The following is an 18,605-nucleotide window of genomic DNA, read 5'->3' on the forward strand; positions in this document are numbered from 1 at the left end:
CCCCCAAGCCTCCTGCTTCTCGCGTGCCTCCTGCGTCCACCATGCTTCCTGCATCCACTGTGTCCCCTGCACTGTCTGCATCGCCCGCCCCGACTGCGTCCCTCGTGCAGCCGACACTTAGTGAGTCCTGCGAATCGCTGTCGCTGGAGGACGTGGTGCTGGGTGAGGCGGCGGCGGACGGGCCGGCTGCGGTCGCTGGTGACACGCAGCGTGAACTGCATCAGGAAACAATAACATACGACCGATTCAGTGCACTGTTGGATGCCAAACTTGACAGTAAGTTTGCTACAATAAGAACATGCTTGCTAGCCGAAATAAAAAACATGATTGCAACAGAAATAAAAAATGCTACTATACACATAAAAATGGAAACTGATAAATTGTCAACACAACAAAAAAAGACTGAAGAAAACATTAAAACATTGAATGAAAAAATTGAACATATAGAAAATGAAAGAGAAAGACTGCAAAGACAAGTCCAAGAACTCTACAATGCGAAGAATGAAGAACTTTCTAGTGTAAAGAATGATATTACCAAATGTAGAGAGAAAGAAAATTCCAAGAAAATTGTAGTACACGGAATAAGGGACTCATACAATGAAAATAAACATATGTTAGAAGAAACTGTATCTAGAGCCATGTATGATATTATGAATATTAACATCCATGGACATATCGAAGACATAAGGCGAATTGGAAAGAGAGGACAATGTAGGCCAATTGAGATAGAACTAATTAGTAAGAGGATGATAACATATATATTAGAGCACGCGGAACAATTTAAAAATGCAGGTCTATCAGTGACTCCTTTTCTTGATGAAGAAACACTGAAAGAAAGGAAACGACTAAGCGAACTACTGCGATCTGCGCGGGAAAACAACCATCATGCAGTAATTCGCAACAACAAACTGTTTATAGACGGCAAAGAATACAACGGCCAACAAGAGCCAGCCAACGACCTAAATGAACAAAGCAGGTACGATACTCAAGAACAAGCAACACCCACTACCTCAAGTGCACAAATAACCCAGAGAAGACCGAATAATGCACCTACTGTAAGACACGAACAAAGTAGGTCCTTTCGAAATTCTATGCCAAAACGTACAAAGCATTAAAAACAAACTAGAGACCGTAGAAAGCTTCCTGGAAAACCAACCATATGATGCAATAGTACTTACCGAAACCTGGATCCCGGAGCACCTGTCAGATATTATCCAATTGAATGGCTACGAGTTCTGCGCCAGCTTCAACCGGGCGTCGCGCGAGGGCGGCGGCGCGGCCGTGCTGCTGCCGCGCGGCACCCCGCACCGCGCGCGCCCCGACATCGCCGAGCTCTCCACCGAGTACGTGGTTGAATGTTGTGCAGTAGAGGTACCCATGTACAATATTTTAATTGTTGCATTATATAGAGGTGATCGTGAAATAGAAACATTTTATAAATGTATTAATAAACTTATTGATAAGATTAAATTCAAGGAACAACAATGTCAAATAATTATTACAGGAGATTTTAACATAGATGCGTTAATTATGTCAAAAAATACAGTAAAATTAAACCAAATTATGTCATCATGTAACTTAAAACAGCTTATAACCGAACCGACTCGAGTGACAGCCACGTCTTCTACGTGTATCGATTTAGTATTTGCAAACCAAAAGTACGAGATACAAACACAAGTAAAAGAATTTGGAATATCAGACCATAGAGGTGTAACAATTAAATTAAAACTTAATAATACATTAAATAAAAACCAAAAACTATATACAAACCAGCGGATATTTAATGAAAAAAATATACAAAAATTCAAAGCTGACTTAGAGAACATAAACTGGGACAGCATTATACTCGATACGAAATCTACAAACAAAAATTACGATGATTTCCTCGAACAGTTACAAAATTTATTGAATAAAAATATTCCAGTTACTTTAATAAATATTAATTTAAAACCTAAGAAGACTTGGCTCACCAAAGGACTTAGAGAATCCTGTAAAAATAAAAGACTATTAAGGAGTCATATATCAACAGCTGTAATAATAATACAATATTAAAAAACTTTTATAAACAATACAATAAAACATTAAAAAGATGCATCATATCCTCAAAAAAAATGTATCATGCAAAAGAATTCGATGAATCAAAAAATAAAACAAAAACTATGTGGAAATTAATAAAACGAATCACTTCATCAAAATCTCAAACCGGATTTACTGTAAATAATATGAAACTGAAAGTAAACGATAAAGTAACTGAATCTCCAGAATTAGTGTCCAACTGTTTTAACAAATACTTTATGTCTGTGGGAGAGGCCCCGAGCCCGGCGGCGGCGGCGGCGGGCTCGCCTGCACCCCCGCGCGCTGCTTCATCTTCACTCCACTCCATGTTCCTACACCCAGTCACCGAAACTGAGATTCTCAAAATAATAAACAGCCTAGGTAATAAAAACACATCTGGTGATGATGAAATTCCGTCCACACTTCTTAAAAGCTGCGCTGATATTCTGAAATACCCCCTTACACGGTTAATCAACCAATCATTTAAAGAAGGAATTTTCCCTGAAAAATTAAAAATGGCTAAAATCATACCAATACCTAAAAACAAAAGGAGAAAAGATACAGACCCGGATAAATTCAGGCCCATTGCACTTCTCTCAGTGATATCAAAAATTTATGAAAAAGCCATGACTAATAAACTTTCTACCTTCCTAGAAAGAAATAATCTGCTTCATAAAAATCAACACGGGTTTAGAAAACGACATTCAACTACTCTAGCTGTGTATAAATACATGCAAGAAATATATAACTACTTGAATGAAAAGAAATATGCCATAGGACTTTTGCTAGATTTATCTAAAGCATACGATAAGGTATCACACAAAATACTACTTAGTAAATTATATGATTCAGGAGTGCGTGGAATAGCCCACGACTGGTTCCGTTCCTATCTCGAAAACCGACAACAATATGTTCAGATACAACATACCGACCTCCACGCCCAACAAATAGCAACAATAAAATCTACCACCGGCATAACCAACTGTTCAATTCCACAAGGAAGTGTCCTAGGATGTATTCTCTTTCTTGTTTACATAAATGATCTACCTAACCATATTAAAACCCATAATGTACTTTTTGCTGATGATATATCAATACTATTACAAAGTTCCACAGAAGATGACTGCAACAAACAACTAAAAGAAATCTTTCACCAAACAAAAAATTGGCTAGACTGTCACAACTTGGAAATTAACATCCTAAAAACAAAAATGATCCAATTTAGGCCATACCAAAAAGCTCCTATAAATCCGCAATTAACTAATATAGAGAAAGTCAACACATTTAAGTTACTAGGCATACATTTAGATACACATTTAAACTACAAATGTCACGTACAAATAATTAAAAGCAAATTGTCCCAATTCATCTATTCCCTAGGTATACTAAAAGTTAACACCAACATAAACACTGCTCTCACAGCATACTATGCATATGCAAATGCATGGTTAAGTTATGGCATCATTCTATGGGGTGATAGTGTAGACGTTCATGACTTATTTGTTCTACAAAAAAGATGTCTCCGGATCATAGCAAATCTCCAAAACACAACTAGCTGTAAACCATTTTTCATCAAACATAAAATACTTTCACTACCTTCATTATACATTTTCGAAATAGCCAAGTTTGTAAGGAACAATATGGAGTTATTTAAACAGGTAAACGAAGTCCATAAAATTAACACTAGGAACAAAAACCAACTATCAGTGCCACAATCTAATATGCAAATATTTAACAATAGTCCATACTTTAAATGCATAAAAATCTACAATAAACTTCCAACCATTATTAAATCCGAATTAAACTATAGTAAATTCCTTTCCAAATTAAAAACTCTACTTACACAGAAATGCTATTACACAGTAAATGAATACCTAGTTGATAACTAAAATAACTTACTATAAACACCTATCTTTGTTGTTATGAACGAAATATTTATACTATTAACTACTCTATGTTAAATATTATAGTTTATTATGAATGTTAAAATTTAATGTAGATTTTATATCTTTATTATGTAAGCAAATACATACAAATTTGTTACTTTCTATATTACTTACTTAGAATAATATTACCTAGATTAAACTTGCTATGCCCTACAGGGCACTATGTTAAGGACCATTTTGTACATAATTTTAAGATCAGTGTAAAACTTACATAGTTGCAATAAACATATTACTATTACTATTACTTATTGCTTCCATGGTCGGGACATTTTGCTTAGAGAGAAAGTCACCCACGCGCTGGCCCTAATCAAAGAAACACGGTACTTAGGTACCGAAATATTAATCAATCAAAATATCTTTAGTGCCGAAACGGCGTTTGCTTGGCATCACGCCTGTAATATCTTCTTCCGAGAATTTAAACCACAGATTAGAAGCGCATCAGCTCAGCGGCAGCACAGCGCTTGATTTTTGACATTTCATTCATGACATTTATAAATTTTGCTTGTCATTCAATCTCGTTAGTTGCCGACCGATTATTTGCATTTTCTAACATAACTCTGGATTTTAATAACTTTTTATTGTTAAATCCTTATTTTTAAACCGGTTCCCAGTAGCAATCATCATGAGTTCAATTGGAACAGGCGTAAGTTACGATTTCTTTGTATTATTGCATGTAATACCTGAGGGTGCGGGTAACTTTTTTCACCAAACCAAAACTTAGTTTGGTTAGGTGTTTGTGGTTATTTTCATAAGAATAACAAGAGCTTTTGTGTTATTATTCCAGTACGACTTGTCGGCATCACAGTTCTCCCCCGACGGCCGAGTGTTTCAAGTGGAGTATGCCGCTAAAGCGGTTGAAAATTCCGGCACAGTGATTGGTTTACGCGGTAAGGATGGAGTGGTCTTCGCCGTCGAGAAGCTCGTCACATCAAAACTGTACGAGCCTGGCGCTAACAAGAGAATTTTCCACATCGACGAGCATGTTGGCATGGTAAGTGACTTGTAGTTTTTGATTCATAACCTTAAAAGAAAGTGAAAAATAAATAGTGTTGAGGGGTTCCGCTCATCTCGCATAATCTTTATTGACCAAAACTCATTTCGCATAACTCGTATGGTCTAAACTTTTTTGGCCGAACCATCACTTTGCCAAGACTTGTGTGGCATAAGGCTCGTTTCGTCTAAAACTCTTTAGGCACAATCTTTAAACACCTAAGTTTCGTTTTCTCAAATTTATGTTTGTCTATATCTATGTATAATCTTGTTTCTCCTAATGTTATCTAAATAAATAATATATTAAGTATGTAGTAAATGTACAAATTGTGGTATTTTTCTCGTACATCCCGAAAATCACGATATTGTATGATCAACAAATCGAAAGTTAACGACCAATATAATTATTACAAACCCCATGAGATCGAAACCTAAAAATAGGTGCGACGACGAGCAAAGCGAGGAGGAGCGTGTTAGGTGCACATGTTCATCAAAACCAAAGCGGAGCGCAGCGAAGCGGAGCGGAGCGTTTTCCAAACAGCGGAAACAATACAAGGCACCAGTTTGCGCTATGTAGGGAGCCGCTCCGTCAAAGTTAAAGCCAAATGAATATTATTACTTTGTATAAACCAACCATACCATACCATAGCATAGCATTATTAGGCTATTAAAGATTTGGCCATACCATTATTAGGCTAAACAATGTTATGCGAAATAACTTTTTACTAAACGAGATTTATGCCATACGATTTTCGGCGTAACGAGACTTTGACCAAACGTTACTATGCAATACGAGATTAGGCAAATAAATCTTATGCCAAAAAAGGTAGAACCAGTGTTGAGATCATCAAAAGTAAACAAGTTCTTCTCCTCTTTTTCTTCTTCTTTCTTCGTCATTTTTCTTTGATTATAATAGGAGTGGTAGGAATACTTATTTGTACAACTATTGGTGTATCTTTAAATAATCACTTAAGTAAACATGTTTTACTACTGGGATGTAAAATTAAGGCATTGAGCCCAAAGTGACATACAGTTTTCACTATTGTGTACATAAATTACGATTAAAAGGCAACCATGACACACTGCTGTAGCTGCACTGCCCTAGATTTACCCTGGGAAATCCACCCTCTCATGCTTAATGTAACAACCTTTGTGGTAGGGTACACCAATTTTGTGCTCAATGCAAGTATTCAACATATAATACATAGACAGTATAAGTACTAATCATTCTTTTTTCAAATTTCCAGGCAGTATCTGGTCTCATATCTGACGCACGGCAAATAGTAGAGACAGCCCGCTCCGAGGCGTCGAGCTACAGATCGCAGTACGGAGTGTCCGTCCCTCTCAAGTACTTGAATGAGAGAGTGTCCATGTACATGCACGCATACACCCTGTACAGTGCTGTGAGGCCGTACGGGTGCTCCGTGGTGATGGGATCCTGGTCTGAAAATGACGGCCCTCAGATGTACATGCTTGACCCTAGTGGAGTGTCATTTGTGAGTATTGTCTTGCTATTTTATAATGTGTTATTTTATTATTATATTGTACAGAGTAAACATACTCTTTATAGAATGAAATGGAACATTTTGATGATACCGTCTACCATGAAAACCATGGCCAATATTACACAAACATGCTATAAAAATAGATTCACTACCACCTGATCTATGGTGTTCAATTTATGCATATATCCTGACATTCCGACAGCATTATCAAATTGACTCTTAGGTTTATATGCACTAATACAGCTGAGCAGTTAATCACAAATACAATCATTTTATTTCAGTCCTACTTTGGATGTGCAGTTGGGAAAGCCAAGCAAGCAGCTAAAACAGAAATTGAAAAGTTGAAGCTTGCCGACCTGACTGTCAAGGATCTGATCAAAGAAGCATCCAGAATGTAAGTATTAAACCATATTCAGCAGATTATATTTTTAAGAATAATGTATTTCAGGCTAAACTTTGATCATAATTAATGGAAACCCTCATTGCGTGCGTGGTTTAAGCGGCAGGTTTTTGTTGTAACTTATGTACCTATTATAAAATGTTTTTGGGAAATAAACGAAATAATAATAATAATAATAACTTAAAACTTTAAATCTAAATCCTACCCTATTTGTGTCTGAGACCATAGCATGGATCCACACAGTTGTATTCTAACCTAGCTTGAAAGCCACCATTAAGAATGTATGTACTAATAAATACAAGATTTGATGTCACCTGACAATGGAACCTGTTACCTTATCCTCTGGGCATTGAAGTGTAGCTTCTTTGTACCACTAGATCAGGTAGCTTCGTATATTTTTACTCTAAAATTGTGCCAGAAGGTGATTAATTTTTTAATTAAGGTTTTCTTTATATGTTTACTTTTCTGGTCCAAATTTTATTAGTAAACAATAGGCTATACGCCATATAACATACAACTTAAGTATAAAATAATTCTCAACCCAATCAAACCCCAAATTCCAGAATCTACCTGGTCCACGACGAACTTAAAGACAAGCAGTTTGAGCTGGAACTCTCATGGGTGTCGAAGGCCACCAAGGGTCGTCACGAGCTGGTGCCTCGGGAGCTGGCGGCCGAAGCGGAAAACCTCGCCAAGCAAGCCCTGGCCGATATCGAAGACTCTGATGATGCTGACATGTAATCGGTACTTTTTAGTTCATTATACTTTTTTTGTAAGGAAATTGTTGTTTTATTGAATAGGGGTGTTGATGCACACGCTAGAGTAGTATAGAATAGAATATAATTTTATTCAACGTAAAATTTTACGATTATTTGTTGATTGTTAAGATTATTAGTCATTAGTTAGGCTCGGTCACTGAAGAGAAGAAATGGCGAAAGAAACTTGGAGCATCTTTTGAGATTACCTACCTCATCTGATAATTATTAAATGAATGGAAAAACAATGTAGTTCTGGTTAGGATAGGTCGTACCTCGGTTATAATTTACGTCTCTGATAGTGGGGAAAGTATAGATGATTATCTTTTATAATAAAACTTTCAGTAGTTAACTTCCATTCATGTCATGTAATTCTTTGGACCTGTAATATTCTGTAATTTTATGAAATGAAACGATTGCAGTAATTTTAAACGATTTTATGCCTTCATGATACTAAAATTAAAATAACTTACATTCTGTAAATTCCATACGTGGCTTCTCTAATATTATTTTCAAATTAAATAATTACGGAAATTATCGCCTGCGGGCATCGAAGCTTAGAGTTATTTAAAATCTAACGTACAAGTCGTATCAAAATCAAACATTTCATATAGAAATGGATAGTATACAGCATTTCCCACCACTGTACCGAAAAACTTTGAGCAGACATTTTAAAATGTTTGCTATTTTGGGCTATTACATTTTTAATGATTCAGACAAGCATTTTCTCATCAAATATGGAAGGCTGATATTCTTTCATTGCTATTTCTTCGTTACTGTTTTGTTTCAAGTGCTGTATTTGTTTTATGGACAGCGTCAGGGCGCGTCTTTACTTGAAATTATAATAGCTGTCCCGTTTAGTGTTTTGTTTATTCAAGGTAAGTATGTTATTTTGGTACTAATCCACTAGGTACTCTAATTGGTATTTATCTGAGATTTTACACATTTTTATATCACCCCCGAAGGCGTAATCAGTCGTGATTGGCGAGCTAGCCATGTAGGTACATTAGTAATCAACTTAAATTTATTTCAAACAGGATATTAGTCACTATGTAGGTATACCTATAGGCCACAAAATTCAAAGTCTAAATCAAACTAATTCGCAGCTTTTGCAAAGCTACCGATTCTTGTTGTGAAAAGATCGCTTCTTAGAGGAGTGATAGAAGAGATGGCTGATCTTTGGCCGGTGTCCACGGCTGGGGATGAAGAGAAAACCAGGGTCATGCAGGTCAGACTCAGGGAACTCAAGATTGTAGACAACTGTAAGTATGGGGGCCTAGATGGTGTAAGTAAAAGTAAGTTTAAAGTATGTGTCGGATACAGTGCCAAATCACACTAACATCTGATCTGGTACTATTACTACTATTCTACTATTAGAATATTTTGTAACATAATCTAAATTTTATTCATATTATGCACCGACAAAGTGGCCTTAAATCTTCTTCCAGTCTTATTCTTCTTCTCTGTATTCGGCGTCAACTTCTACAACACGATACCGCTGACGATATCGCTCAAGTCTTTCTTCAGTGAGTCTGAAAACCTCTACATGTACCCGCTACAGATGTGGATCCCGTTCACCACCACAACTGTACTGCAGTATGTCATTGTGTCTACTGTTCAGATCACTTTCTGTGAGTTATTGAGAATCATTTTATACTATAGTGCTTACCTACTTACTACACATGTTATTTCTGGGAGGTCACTATAGAAATGGACTAATATCTTTCGTTCGCTTTTCGATTTGTATAGTGAGCCCCCAGGTAAACATCTAATTTTTACTTTCTATTACTGATTAGGTACCTATTCAATAGGCAAGTCCTACTTAATATGTTTTTATTCACATCAACTCGCGTCCAGCTGTCCAAACTACATTATGACAAGTTTAACCCTTTAGCTGTCAATACTTTATAAACTTAAATAGGGCTAACATCCGTGCCCAAGTATACTCGGGATTGGCAGCTGAAGGGTTAAAAAATATAATGTACCTACTGTACCTATTACCTCACTACAGTAGGCCGCTATACTACCAATCATTTTCAGCTGCTCTCCTCTACATAAGCCTAAACCTGACGTGCGAGCTTTTATTAGTCACCCTGGTAAATGACCTCTGCATTTTACTCCATCTCTTACAAATCGACATTGAAAACGTCATTTCGGAAGCAATACCTACTGTGTATGATTCAGGGGTTGGTACCAGTATAGATAACTACGCTAGTGAGGTGGAAATACTTCATCAGAAACAAGCGAATCAGCGTGACTATGAAAAGATTAAGCAACTTCTGAAGACTCACCAAAAATTAATGAGGTTAGTAACTAGTAAACTTAGTACCTAGGTAGGTACTTAGGTGCTCAAGCTGCATGTGTATTCCTCACCTAAATTTTCCTCATCCAGCAACTAGCTAACCTACGGTTCACTTGGTCGTAAGGCATTTTATGCTAGTTTGCCTGTAGAACACGGATAAACCAGTGATTCCAATTCTGATTCTGATTCTGAATTTGGTAGTTAGGTAGGTAGGTATATGACAACTGACAAGGCCAGTATCCTATCCATAGCCTACGTAGTTATGTAGGTACCTACTAACAATCTATAGAGGATTTGCCCCATCCATCTTTCAGACACTGATCCACATGCGTAAATAGGTCTTTGTATTTCAGTATTGTTGAACGACTGAACGACATATTTGGAGTGATAATCTTCAACTCGGCTTGCACTTCATCTATTCTTATTTGTTGTTTCTGCTTTTTGACTACTGTAAGTACTTACCTAAGATTAAATTTTCATCAAGGTACATAACTTCTTTTATTGTGTCGCCATTTTTGGTCATCATTCTGTTATATGTCATGTTACTTACTTTTACTTATTTGATTTTCCCAGACTGCCCGAGGTATGGACGCGATAATGTACATACTGTCCATGATCGGAATGGTGTTCACTATATTCAACTTCGCGTGGCCCGGACAACTGCTTTGTGATGCGGTAGGTACCTATCTAAGTATAACATTACATTGTGTTTGGCCAACGACACTCGATGAAATCAAGCACATTTTACTAATTTGCTCAAATCTCGAAAACCGTAGGCGATATAAAAAAAATAACCGAATTTTCGTCACCCCCTAGGTATCTATACCAACCCCGTGAAATACTTTTCTGAAGTTGCCAAGCAAAATTTGTCTGGAAGAAATCGTTTTTTGACATAAGCTTCCTTTACCAAGTTTTTTTGAATGATAATCCAAGTAAATCGATAAAATCAAACACATTTATTTCATAGTAATTTGCTCATATGTCGAAAACCGTAAGAGATATCAAAAAAATAACCGAATTTTCATCACCCCCAAGGTATCTACACCCTCACTGAAAAACTTTTCTGAAGTTGTCAAACAAAATTTGTCTGGAAGAAATCGTTTTTGGACATAAGCTTCCTTTACCGAGTTTTTCTTACCGATAATCTGAGTAAACCTTTGAAATCAAGCACATTTTACTAATTTGCTCGTATCTCGAAAACCGTATGAGATATCAAAAAAATAACCGAATTTTCGTCACCCCCTCTAGGTATCTACACCCCCACTGAAATACTTTCTAACAAAATTTGTCTGAAAGAAATCGTTTTAAGACATAAGTCAATGTCAATATCCATTCTATTTTGAATGTACTTATTCACTAATTTAATTTACTTAACATGAATATAGCACAGTCGCGCGTGACCCGCCGAAGCGAGAACACGTCTTTCGGTTAAACTTCGCTTCTTGTGCCGGTGTAATCTATAACTACCCACATGTGGTTATTTTATTACGAGAATGGATAGTTTTATACGGTCAAAGAGTGTTGAGTGCGATCCGTCGGAAAGTGATATACATGAAGATACGATTGTGAATTCTGAGTGTGTCCAACCACTCTCAGAAAACATGGAATGCGGAGAAGTAGGTGAACCTACAAGATATTCGGAGAAAAGACCGAGGCAAGAGAGTGAAGAGAGTAAAGAGAAGGAAGATAATGAGGGATTTACTGTCGTTAGTAGAAAGGCTAAAAAGTTGCTGAGAAGTTTTTCAAGACGAAACGAAAGCCGGTCGGAATCTGAAATAAACTCAGATTCCCCGAATAATTTTGAAGTAAGTGTGACGTCGAAAAAAATTCTACCAAAGCAATTTGGCATGGCTAAATTATTAAAATCGGAAAACATCTCAAACATAATTAAAATTAAATACAAGGGTCCGTACAAAGCCTTCATAGTATTTAAGAACTTGGAGGATGCGGAAAAGTTACTAAACTGTCCAAAGTTTGTGGAATTAGACTATAGATGCCAAAAGACGGATCAAGTGAATTCTACCTATGGGATAGTCAGAAATGCTGATTTAGATATAGATGAGGAAGAGATAATGAAATCGTACACATGTAAGTACGACATTCTGGCTATGAAAAGACTGAAACGACTTACGGAAGATGGACAGTGGGTGGACAGTGAAGTGATTCGCTTACGGTTTAAAGGGCCTTCCTTACCCTCGTATATATCTGGATACGGGTGCAGATTTAAGGTTGAGCCATACACCTTTCCTGTCTCGCAATGTAGTGGATGCTGGAAATTTAACCACTCAAGAAACTATTGCCCCACAAAGAAAATTATTTGCCGTAAATGTGGTGAAAAACATGACAACTGCGCCACAAAAGAATTTAAATGTATTAACTGCGGGGGACCTCATATTGCCTTAGATAAAAATTGCCCAGCATATCTAAAAGAAAAGAAAATCAGAGAAATAATGAGTAAAAATAACTGCACATACAAAATAGCCTTGCAAATGCTCGTTAAACAGAAACCAACTAACGACTATGTACCAGAACCCATCCATTTGGAAGAAAGAACACTGGACGCACATACCCTACCTCCAGGCAACCAGCCAAACAGAAATAAATCGTATAGAGATGCACTAACCAACAAACATACTACGGAGCTAACACAATCATTCTCATGCCTTGAAGAAACTAGCGAAGAAGTAGATAATGCATCTGTAATCCTACCTTCTCGTAAACCTGCTGGGAGACGTAAATTTAGAATAAAGAGGAAAACAACTGAAAGGAAGAACAATACACATCACACTGAAGAAGAAGGAGAAGAAGACTTACATCCAAATAAAAGTAAGAAATATGTCGAAAACAAAAAAAGCAACTTAGGAATTTGGAAGACATTACACAGAATGAAGGACATTGTTTTATCTGAAAAACCATTAGAAGAGAAGATCAATTTGTGCATAAAAACCATATTAGAAGAGCTGACAACACTGTTTGTACAAACTATTAGAGAGGGAGATATCATCAACAAAATATTTTCTTATTTAAATAATGGCTAGTAATTATTCTAATATGCATATAAATATACTTCAGTGGAATTCCCAAAGTGTCATACCAAAATTAATTGATTTTGAACTATTACTAAGTAGAGAAAAGGTTCATATTGCAGTGCTCAGTGAAACGTGGTTGGACCCCGATTCCCAATTTAATGTAAGTGGCTATAATGTGTACAGGAGAGACAGAGGCGATTCTTACGGTGGCGTTGCAGTACTGTGCCATAAATCTATAAAAGCATTTGTAAGCCCAGTTAACATTAGTAATCCGGGTATAGAAATAGTACATGTTAAAATCCTTAATTGTAAGCTAGTTAAAAATATTTTCTCAATTTACTGTACTTCCCCAGTGCGTACTTCTCAGTCGGATTGGGATAGTATTTTCGCTATGTTCCCCGAAAAATCTATAGTTGCGGGAGACTTCAACGCACACCATTCAAACTGGTCCTGTAAAACGGATCCAAGAGGTATTCAATTATTTGACAGCTCTCTTGATAATGGTTATATCTCACTCAATGATGGCAGACCAACGAGAATAAGGCTAGTGAATGGAGTGCTTCAAAAGACGTCCCCAGATATTTCATTTTGTTCCACAGATATTGCCACGAACATTGATTGGGATGTAACCAATGAAAATTTAGGCAGTGATCATCTAATTATCAAAATGAGTATACAATACCGGGATTGCCTTAATTTTGTTATAAAAAGGAATTACAAAGCTGCCAACTGGCCTAAATACAGAAATTTCATTTCTTTAGCGCTATCATCGGCCACTGAGATTCAAAACGTGCAAGAAAGTTATGATTTCTTTTTAGATATATTAAACAAGTCTGCTTCGGAAAATATTCCTGACATAAAGCTTTGTACAAATCCCGCTAGAAAGTTTGTGCCTAAAGTATACTGGAATCAAGATCTTTCTAAAGTAGTAGCTCAACGTCGATTAGCACTCAAATCGTTTAGGCAAAATCCGACTCCTCAAAATTTAGACAGTCTAAAGCTAAAAATCTCAGAAGCACAACGACTTATAAGGCAGGCTAAGAGCAAGAGCTGGTATCAATTTTGCTCATCTATAGATGAATCTACCTCTTCGTCTGATTTATGGCGGAAAATGAGATGGATGAAGGGCTACAAACAAGCAAAGTCATTTTCCAGCGAGCAGAGTAAAAATGAACTACTGACATCGTTGGCACCTGATTTTGTAACACCCCTAACTCCTAATTTTACATCCCTTAACCCCACTCTAGATGCCGATTTTAAAATACAGGAACTGGATAATAGCTTAAAAACTAAAGACACAACACCTGGAATCGATAAAATTTCTTACTCAATGATAGCTCAGCTCCCAGACGACGCAATGAAGTACTTACTAAGATTATACAATTATATTTTCAGTACTGGCTATGTCCCGTCTCAATGGAGAGAAGTAATGATAATGCCAATCCCCAAATCTACCAGTTCTATCTCTAAGCTTAGACCAATAGCTATGATGTCGTGCTTGTGCAAAACGTTTCATTTAATGATCACTAAACGCCTTGAATGGTTTGTGGAACATAATAAGTTATTATCTCCTTATATGACTGGGTTTAGGAGAGCTCAATCTTGCCTGGACTGTTTAGCGAGACTGATCACACATATACAACTTGGATTCACTAAGAATTATGCTACCTTGGATTGCTTCCTGGATATTGAAGGTGCTTACAACAATATTATAATCGATAGAGCTCTTACTATACTGGATAGGTTGAAAGTAGGGGCCAACATATGTCTATACCTTTGGGAGTATCTAAAAGAAAGACATCTTCAAATTAAAAGCGATGAAGAAAACAATATAGTACATATCAGATGGACAAGCAAAGGTATTGCCCAGGGTGACCCCATATCCCCTCTACTGTTCAACTTAGCCACTATTGATATTTGTCGTAACATTAAGGATGTATTTATAGGGCAATACGCCGATGACTTTGTGCTCTATGCTAATAATAACAAACTTCAGGATAGCGTGCAGTGTATACAGCAATCATTGGATACATTTGTATTACTCATAGAACAACTAGGCCTAGAGTTATCAGTACTTAAATCTAAAGTTTGCATCTTTAGTAGAGGCCATAGGCGAGAATGTGTTAATATTTCTGTCAAGGGGACTACGCTTGGATCTGCTGATTGCATAAAATACTTGGGTATCTGGTTGGACAGATCTTTAAGATGGGGTAAGCACATAAATGAAGTATGCGAAAAGGCCCAAAAGTATTTATCTCTTTTAAAAGTTTTAGCAGGTTCTGGATGGGGTGTTCACCCGCTACATCTCCGTAGATTGTACATAGCACTTATCAGAAGCAGAATTGACTATGGGTCATTCTTATACGATAATGCAGCCACTTGCCATATCTCCAAATTGGATAAATTGCAAAATCAGGCCTTAAGAGTGATTGGTGGGTTTATAAAAACCACACCCATCCACGTAATGGAGAGCGAGTTATGTCTTCCACCGTTAACTTTGAGAAGGCAATACCTGGCCTATAAATTTTGTTTAAAAAGTCACTCTTGGTCGAATAATGAAACGATTAAATTGCTAGGTGACCTCAGTGTATCCCATAATTGGAGGCAAAAGAAGATTCCATTATTGCTCAGCTCATTTAATGAAACAAAGGATGAAATTATATCATGTTGTAATACACTGCATATGTTTACCTTAAATACATGGGTCACCAACATTGATATTAAAAATAGTGTTAAGACTAGTCTAGATAGTACAATAAAGAATTCCAAATTATTGTATGAGAGAAACCTTTTGAAGAGCAATGTTGTCCAGGAACTTCGTACAAACTATAATGGCTGGTACGCTATTTATACTGATGGGTCTAAGACAGATAAAAGTAGTGGTGCAGCTTTCTATGATCCTAATAATGGTTATTTTGAAATATTTAATTTAACATGTAACATTTCTATCATGACCGCAGAACTCATTGCATTGTCCAAAGCTCTGACATACGCAAGCGGCTTGGGAATTCAAAAAATAGTTATCCTAACAGACAGCAAAAGCTCCTTACAGCATGTGACTCGATGCGCATTTGGACACAGGGGGATTTCAATCGCCTACGAAGTTTTAGATCAAGTTAATAATTTTAAAATCAATAACATAGCATTGACAATGCAGTGGGTTCCAGCTCATATTGGTTTGTACGGAAACGAGGAGGCTGACCATCTCGCAAAAAGAGCTTTAGTTGAAGGTTTTCCATTGAATGTTCAGCCCAATTACTCAGAAGTCTTGGGTAAATACAAGTTAAAAAATTTCGTTAAATGGCGCGAATACTTTGATGAAAGATCTACAACGAAAGGCATTTGGTATAAAAGCATTCAGAGCGAGCCTCCTCGTATCCCATGGTTCTTGTGTGCTAGATTGGGTAGAAAACAAATAATTATAGCTCATAGGATGCGTTCTGGCCATATACCATCTAACAAATTTGCTTTTTTAATGAGAAAGGTTAACTCTCCCAATTGTGAGGTATGTGACAAAGAAGAAGATTTATACCACTTACTACTGGAATGTGTCCGTTACGCACCCAAAATAAATATGATTATTCAAACTTTGCAGCTGAACGTTACTGATGTCGGTGTGTTTCATAATATTCTGGCTGAACCCACTTCGGGAGCAGCTAGAATGTTATATTCTTTATTAATGTAAATTGAATTATTAATTATTTTTAAATGTTAGTATAATAGTCACGATGGGACTGTCATCGTCACTACATAGTGTACAAAAGTCCCTATAAATAATAAAGATTATAAAAAAAAAAAACATGAATATAGGTAGGTACTTACTTTAATACTTACTGCCTCCTTTATACATGGATCCATACAGATGTACCTTCAGTCAGCTCCATCAATAGTATAAACTTGCTACAGATTAATTCCGGTTTCTTTCACCGTAGCTACCGGTTTTAAAACCGAAACCGCAACTCTTCGCACCGCATCGCGCTAGCCCTAACTCAAAATTTAGGTTTCTTTCAGAGCGCCGGTATATCGGATGCTGCCTACAAATGCCTCTGGTACGAACGGGACCAGAAGATCAAAAAGTCCATAGCTATCATAATGACAAGGTAAATCCATACTACAGCTGTTTATTAGCAGATAAACCATTTTAAATGATTATATTTCATGTTTTATTAATATTATTTGTAGGGCTCAAGAACCATGTTATTTGACTGCTCTCGGATTTAACAATATGACGTACGAAACTTTGGTGGCGGTATGTATAACTGTTTATTAGGTGGTATAAGATACCTAGATACTCCACAAAGTACGAGTATAATACACCTTCCGAGCAGTGGAAAGTAAACGCGAATTTGTATGGCACGAGAGAGTCGCCATCTAGCGGTACAACCCACTAAACTATTTCCGCGTCATACAAAATTCGCATTGATTTTCACAGCTCGATTCACTAAAACTACATCCGAGTCCGAGTCGGCGTTGTTCTATGACAACTACCGATGATGAAATTAATTGGATCATTTATTTTTTTTCCAGGTGTTGAAGGGTGCCTATTCTTTCCTTTCGCTGTTGCGGCAAGTTTACCAAGAATCAGAAATGTGATGTGACGTTGTGTTGTGATTTAGTTTAATTAAAATCTACATAATTTAGGGTACTTACCTACCGATGAATGGATGTATGTAATAAATATGATGAATGTAATAAAATACATAGGTAAATCTTAAATTCTTTATATTTGTATTGTCGATTTATGTATAATATCTCACAATATTTGCAGAAACCCTATAATATACAAATTCTATAACCAATTTTGTATTTTAAGATGACTCGTATTTATAAAATATACAATATAATCTCATCATTTTGCACTTACTTTTTAAATATTTACAAAATATTAGATCTGATATACTGTGTACAATGTCTAGGCTTTTACATTACAATGTTATAAATACATAGTTAAAAATAAAGACTATTTACACTATCAGATAGGCAAATTCCATTAATTTATTTGCTTAAATTATGGATACTTACCGATCATATTCGAAAAACAGAATAAACAGATACTTTGGTTCAAGAAACTCACCTTTACTACAGTTAGATGAATTTACTAACTACTAAAACCTGCGGCGAACATATTTTCCGAAATGATTTCTAGGGCAAGTATTTAATTAATGTTGTAAATTAACGGAATCGCCTCTCAGGTCATTTGATCTGCTTCAGATGTGCTCAATCCTGCTTCGGGGTTACTCTTGGATATAACTGAAACAATAAAAAACTTATGTTAGGCTTCAGAAAACATTATGGATGACCTAGATAACCTAACTAGGCTATCACAAGATCCTACACTATCACTCTTGGAAGTGTAGTCTAGCTTGTAGATTTCTAAATTAGGGATATAAAAGTTTAGTAGTTCTGCCTATCTTGGAGTACCAAGCGGTCCTAGACCAGTTGGCCGTCCCAAATACCGCTGGAGCGATGAAGTCGGCAAGGACCTGCGCCAACTATTGCAAGCTGGTAACTTGAGAGCGACTGCGCAGGATAGAGACCAGTAGTGACTTGGGTCTGAGGCCAAGATCCATTTGGGGTCGCTGAGCCAGCGGAGTAGTAGTATAGCTTCATCATCATCATCATC

General features: G+C 36.7%; 3 protein-coding genes across 15 annotated transcripts in view; 2 read left to right on the top strand and 1 right to left on the bottom strand.

Moving 5' to 3' along the window:
• The first annotated feature begins 4,483 nt into the window (after positions 1-4,483).
• Positions 4,484-7,677, top strand: LOC105388257 (proteasome subunit alpha type-3). The gene is made up of 5 exons (XM_038114240.2): positions 4,484-4,644; positions 4,786-4,992; positions 6,239-6,487; positions 6,778-6,890; positions 7,460-7,677. The coding sequence occupies exons 1-5, from the start codon at positions 4,624-4,626 to the stop codon at positions 7,635-7,637; spliced, it is 768 nt and encodes a 255-aa protein (XP_037970168.1). The 5' UTR covers positions 4,484-4,623; the 3' UTR covers positions 7,638-7,677.
• A 39-nt stretch (positions 7,678-7,716) lies between these two features.
• LOC119692671 (odorant receptor 85b-like) lies at positions 7,717-17,645 on the top strand. 2 transcript variants are annotated; one of them, XM_038113920.2, is made up of 9 exons: positions 7,720-8,529; positions 8,758-8,913; positions 9,100-9,282; positions 9,692-9,956; positions 10,307-10,403; positions 10,527-10,628; positions 16,994-17,082; positions 17,165-17,231; positions 17,510-17,645. In XM_038113920.2, exons 1-9 carry the CDS (start codon positions 8,268-8,270, stop codon positions 17,573-17,575), a joined length of 1,287 nt encoding a protein of 428 aa, XP_037969848.2. In that variant the 5' UTR covers positions 7,720-8,267; the 3' UTR covers positions 17,576-17,645. The 2 variants fall into 2 exon arrangements, with proteins under 2 accessions (XP_037969849.2, XP_037969848.2); XM_038113921.2 differs by lacking the exon at positions 17,165-17,231 and having other exon boundaries at positions 7,717-8,529; positions 17,510-17,644.
• Positions 17,646-17,687: 42 nt separating this feature from the next.
• LOC105382610 (apoptosis-stimulating of p53 protein 1) overlaps positions 17,688-18,605 on the bottom strand; it is a 199,272-nt gene continuing 198,354 nt past the window's right edge. For all 12 annotated transcript variants that reach the window (XM_048627260.1, XM_048627258.1, XM_048627262.1 and 9 more), the window contains one exon: positions 17,688-18,232. In XM_048627260.1, coding sequence (XP_048483217.1) covers positions 18,200-18,232 — 33 coding nt within the window. In that variant the 3' untranslated portion in view covers positions 17,688-18,199. The remainder of the gene's footprint in view (positions 18,233-18,605) is intronic.

This window comes from Plutella xylostella, chromosome 18 (assembly GCF_932276165.1).
Source record: "Plutella xylostella chromosome 18, ilPluXylo3.1, whole genome shotgun sequence".
In the NCBI taxonomy this organism is placed as follows: Eukaryota; Metazoa; Arthropoda; class Insecta; order Lepidoptera; family Plutellidae; genus Plutella; species Plutella xylostella.

Bases quoted from the DNA above. Each gene is read 5' to 3' on its own strand.
- LOC119692671 (XM_038113920.2), top strand. From the start codon at position 8,268: ATGGATAGTATACAGCATTTCCCACCACTGTACCGAAAAACTTTGAGC. The intron at 9,283-9,691 runs GTGAGTTATTGA...AATCATTTTCAG, and splicing joins TACTGTTCAGATCACTTTCT to CTGCTCTCCTCTACATAAGC. The intron at 9,957-10,306 runs GTTAGTAACTAG...TTTGTATTTCAG, and splicing joins ACTCACCAAAAATTAATGAG to TATTGTTGAACGACTGAACG.
- LOC105388257 (XM_038114240.2), top strand. From the start codon at position 4,624: ATGAGTTCAATTGGAACAGGC. The intron at 4,645-4,785 runs GTAAGTTACGAT...TTATTATTCCAG, and splicing joins TGAGTTCAATTGGAACAGGC to TACGACTTGTCGGCATCACA. The intron at 6,891-7,459 runs GTAAGTATTAAA...CCCAAATTCCAG, and splicing joins ATCAAAGAAGCATCCAGAAT to AATCTACCTGGTCCACGACG.